The 5,234-nt window shown below is 38.5% G+C and overlaps 1 protein-coding gene and 1 long non-coding RNA gene across 2 annotated transcripts; one reads left to right on the top strand and one right to left on the bottom strand.

The window, feature by feature from the left end:
- LOC104878782 (uncharacterized) lies at positions 1 to 1,179 on the bottom strand. Its single transcript, XR_785427.3, has 2 exons — positions 562 to 1,179; positions 1 to 462 (listed from the first exon to the last, which is right to left on the bottom strand). It is a non-coding gene; the product is annotated as an uncharacterized LOC104878782 (long non-coding RNA).
- Positions 1,180 to 2,386: 1,207 nt separating this feature from the next.
- Positions 2,387 to 3,383, top strand: LOC100268142 (uncharacterized). Its single transcript, XM_002282351.5, has one exon. The coding sequence runs from the start codon at positions 2,673 to 2,675 to the stop codon at positions 3,249 to 3,251; it is 579 nt and encodes a 192-aa protein (XP_002282387.1). The 5' UTR covers positions 2,387 to 2,672; the 3' UTR covers positions 3,252 to 3,383.
- Positions 3,384 to 5,234: the final 1,851 nt, after the last annotated feature.

The raw sequence follows: 5,234 nt of genomic DNA, 5'->3' as shown, positions 1-5,234 counted from the left end.
TTTTCAGAAAATTTATCCAATTTTTTGTTCATTAAAAAAATATATATATATATATTCCAGGCTCCTTCCCAAGCAACACATGGCAACACATGAGAAATGCTTCCAGACTGTATACCGACCCAAGTACTGCCCCCCGGTCAAATGAAACATCTAAAAGTAATAAAATAATACGGAGGTGTCTGAACCCTTGATATTTAAACAGGACCCACGCTCCTCAAACACGAACTTGACACACAAAAGGGAAAGTGGACCGTACAGCAAGGCGTGCAGGTTGCGCGGATCAAAGCTGAAGGGGGCGTGTGATGGAGCCATCTCAACGCCAGACACGTTCCCACCAGCGCCGCTGCAAAGCATCCAACGTGCATTCAAATAAATCCATTTCCTTTTATTTTTTTTGGCTTTTCCTCGGGATACTGCTCGTCGCGCCTCTACCCCTCGCTGTCACTCCCCTATTTTCCCCATCTGTATTCCGATTCATACGCCCATCACATATTCGAATTATTAAATTCAAGATTTTAATTAAATAGAAAGAGGAAATTGGGAAAAGGAAGTGACCCAGACCATGCAGTTGCCCTTCCTCGTGAAACGTGCAAAGCAGGACATAGGTAGACATACCGAAACCATCTCCTGCATCATGTGACTTGCTTCAATACTTTCCGCTTTACACGTGGCCCCACCTTGGCCAGCGTATCCATGGATGGGCCTTTGGCGCTTAAATAGCATTAAAAAAATAATAAAGACAAAAGAAATGACACGTAGAGACGTGGAGAGAAGGGCAGGAAGGGGAGTTTGGAGATCGAGGACGGGGCATAGTTTGACACGTCATCAGATGTGACCGCGGAAACAGCGGCCGAATGGATATGTCTCGCCATTGATTCAATGCGTCGTTGGGTTGTTGCTTGTGCTTCTCGAAAGTAGATAGGCAGATAGGGAGATAGGGTCGGTTGGCTTTGGTTTGCCGTCGGCTTGGGTTTGGGTTTGGGCTTGGCTTATCATGTGAAACGTGGGTGGAGCGGCGGCATTGGTGGGGCCGGCTATCGAGGAATGGTTGTTATGCGAGGAGGCGGATCAGGTTGTCGCCCACTCAGCGGATCTTGTTTTGAGGTAGTCGAGGATTAGACAAGGCTTTTATCGTAATAGTGGAGCACCTCCCATGTGACCAAAGCTGGATGGTGTAGATCATCCGCAGTTAACAAATAATTAAAAAAAGCATCTTCGACAAGTTTCATTGTTTTAGGCCAGTCTCTGTTAATTATTGAACACTTCACAAAATATTCTCATGCCTCGTTCATCTGCTCCCTTTGGAACAATTTTATTAAATTTGTAAAATAATAATTTCGGTCGCACGAACAATTATAAAAGAGTAATAGTATGCCTTCATACTAAATTTAAATAAATTAATAAATTTCGGATTTTTGCTCAGAAGGATCGAGGAAATTTTATCAGACAAAACGATTCCGTGAGGGATGAGATAAGAGGAGTTGAATTGCAGAGAAAAAAGAGCCAACTTTTCCTCGTATTCCAGCAACGGATATGTAACTCTAGTGGAAATGCAACGGCCAAATCTACAAGTCTTACAGGGGCTAAAAAATGCAAAACCTCTTCCCTTCTTACTTTCTACGCCTTCTTCTAGAAATCATTTGACATAGGCAACATGAAAAAGAAGATGGAATACTTGCGCCGCACTTTTCTGAAAAACGGAGTGTAATTGATCAGGTCGGATTGAATGGGTGGGCTGCTGCCTTGGTGGAATACTGGAATCCTTGTCAATTGGGCAAAGGTTTTGGAATTTAGATTTCCAGTCAATAGAAATTTGGTTAAAGAGAAAAACCTCCCTACATTGCGTATGGTGGTCAACTTTAGCACAATGTTATTTCCCACACAAGATTTTCAAATAGAGGCCACCGTGTTGCCATGTTTATTTGGCATAAGCCAGAAAAATACATGTTTAATGAGTAGCAGGAGAGCATAGCTGTACAAATTATTCCCTTAATTTTTATATCAGTGGATTAATAAAAGAATTGCTAATTCTTTAGGTAAAGAGGAAGTAAGAATAATTCCCATAAAAGAAAATTGTATATTGGATCAAATAATGATGAAAGACTCCAAGGCATAAACTTGATAGGGAGGAATAGCATAAAAAATAGGATATTTTGGGGATTGAAAAGTCCAGATGGCCAATCCGTGGAATCCAGATGATACAGTGGAATCCATTCAAAGGAAACAAACCAAGTTGACCAAAACATCCCGCACTTACCGTCCATTAAACAAATGAAAAGCCTAGCCGAGCCAACAAAAAGGCGCCAAAAGCAGGAGGAGGGATTTAACAGGCAAAACCGTGATTGACTAGGTCGGTGGGCCCGCACTGACCGGACTTCAAATTGCTATTCAACCCACTTTTATTTCGGAATACAAAACATACACCACTCAAAAATATATTTTAAAATTAGGAAAAGAAAAGATGATAAAGGCAAGACGTCCGTGATGGCCTAAGTATTCGCTCCCACGCGCCTGCACAACGTCCCATCATTACTCTCCCTCTCCTCGCTTTCTCTCTCTCCTTTGTCTCCCTTATATAAACTTCTTATCCTTCCAACCCTCTCATCGCCACACACCCAATACGTGTTATCTCTGTTTCAACCCCTAGCTCGATTCTTTTTTCTTCTGTACTCATGGAAGATTACGTTTCCAGAAAGCGAGTTCGTGATGACTCGGACGAGTTCGAGTTGGACTCGCCTGAGGTTAAGAGGCTCCGCGACGACCTCCTCTGTATTCTCGATGACTCTGATCCTCTTGCCGACAAGGATCCCGCTACTCATGACCTGGCCTCCGTTATGAAAATATTTGAAGAACAGATATCGGCGTCTCCTCCCCGGCCGGTGCCTGTCGTCGATTTGACGTCGGATTCGGGCGAGTCCCAGCCGGATATAAGTTTCCTTCTAGAAGCTTCAGATGACGAGCTCGGCCTCCCGCCTTCTTGGTCGTCTTCGAGTGAGGAGTTGAAGAGCGAAGATGCTAAGTTTGTGCAAATTTCGACCGAGTCGAGTGGACTCAGTGAGTTTTGGGGTTTCGGTGACGAGATCCCGAGTTATGACTCATTCGAGTTTGGGTTTGGGGAAACTCACACCGTTGCTAATAACTACGGCGAGTACGTTGCGTTGGAAGGACTGTTTGATCATTCGGATATAAGTTTCGGGTCAACCGATTTTTCGGAATTTTCGTGGCGGCACGAAACCCTCCCGGCGCTGTAGTCCGAAACGATGCGTTGCCTTCAAAACAATGGCCAACATGTAAATTTTTTATTTTTTTCAAAAGACTAAAAAATCATAGTTGGTAGGAATAGGATCAGAATGAAATGAAAGAGGCTTTAAGTCAGTGGGAAATTGATTGTTTTTTTTTTCCAGCTCTATCGGGGCATATGCATCTTGATAATACGATGTATTCGCCTGCGACCTGCGAATCCAGAAATGATATTGAAAGTTGAAACGGACAAGAATAAGATCCATATGCTTTGGGGGACGTAAATTAATATTCCCCTCTTAATCTAATAGTTTCTATAAAATTGTGATTATCCCAAATTAATATGTCAGCGTTACGTGTTTGCATTTTCGAGGAAATGAGGGGAAAATGGCTTTTTGGGATGTGTAGGCGCACCCTTCCTTGAGGCTTCTTGTACACTTCCCCTTGGAGAAAAGGGGAAAGGGACTCCATTTGGGTGCATTGGGTGTATGGGATGTATAGGACAAAAAGGTGATTAATAATAATGCAAACGGGCTGCATTTGGAAAGAGAGATAGCGATGTAGAAGGATGGAAATAAATTATAGAACAAGTTACATATTTTGTCTTTATTGGGGAAAATTACACTCACCTCTATGGAAAAAAAATATCGAGATTGCCTTCTTGATTCATAAGGCCTTAATTCAAAGCAATTTTCTCATGATATCTTGGCTTTAAACTTGCAATATACTTGTTCTTATGATTCTAGGCAATGTTTGCTTTTTCAAAAGGAAATAAAGAAAAATTATAATTTTTTTCTTAACACCTGAAATACCAAATTTTCACACATTTACAAATTAGTTTGGTGAAATTATTGAAACCATTTTTCATAAGCAAAGTATGAACTTGTACTAAGTTGTTGGGATTTTATGGTCTTATCTGGCATCCTAAAACGCTAACATTCCAACTAATTGCTTATGGTTTAGTAGATGATGGTAAATCAAGAAAATATCTTGCTACGATGCATGACTACACTCCTAACAATATAACGTATTAAGATAAGACCCAAAATTTAAGTGATGATGTGTAAGTGAACTCCTTCACAAGATAATTAAAAGACTACGACCGTATTAATTGACCCTCTATAGTATGTTCGAATCTTTGGCTCATCCATATACGAGTCAATAAAAAGACATAAAAATCCTTTATATCAAATTTTCACAAATCATTTTTTTTTCTATGAAATTATTGAACTCAAATTTTTGTGATTATATCTTATCGATCAAAATCATATTTTTCTGAACCTATAAAGTGAATAAACTATATCTAAAGTTGTACTATGGTATATCTTAGGATCATAGACATGAAAAATCAAAATATATAGTACTTTCAAAATTAAGAGCACTCTAACAAATTGATCAAATTTAACATTTTAGGATAGCTATTTAGGGGGTATTTGTTTTTTTTTTAATAGAAAAAACCAAAATATTTAGTTTTTTCTAATCAACTAAAAATAATTCATTAACATCAACCAATATAATTGAACCAAATATAATGATTATAAGTTCACTTTAATTATGTCGGTTAATATCAATAAGGTAATTTTAATTGAATAGAAAAAACTAAATATTTTGATTTTTCTATTCAACCAAAAAACAAACATCACTGTAGTCAATAATCCTTATCCAACATAAGTATTAATGCATAAGTTTCGAGTTCGATCACACCTATAATTGAATCAAGTTGTACTATATAGTATAATAACTATTGATTGTGAAAAGAGTTTACATCCTTTTGCAATTGTAGGCTAATTTTTAGTTTGATAGGAAATGGCAATCATGAAATCCTACAAATGCCTAATGTTATGCACCATGGACATTCGCAACTTAAGCTTTAGATACTTTAATACTTTGTTTATGTATTAAAATAAATACAAGCTATGTCAAAGATATGCAATTAAATTTATAATAATATTTTATTAATAAAATAAAATATGAAAAAGTGGCTTTTGGGGCAT

Source organism: Vitis vinifera, chromosome 1 (genome assembly GCF_030704535.1).
Source record: "Vitis vinifera cultivar Pinot Noir 40024 chromosome 1, ASM3070453v1".
Classification (NCBI taxonomy): domain Eukaryota; kingdom Viridiplantae; phylum Streptophyta; class Magnoliopsida; order Vitales; family Vitaceae; genus Vitis; species Vitis vinifera.
This window is presented reverse-complemented; position numbering and strand designations above follow the sequence as displayed.

Coding starts and splice junctions, on each gene's coding strand:
- LOC100268142 (XM_002282351.5), top strand. CDS start 2,673: ATGGAAGATTACGTTTCCAGAAAGCGAGTTCGTGATGACTCGGACGAG.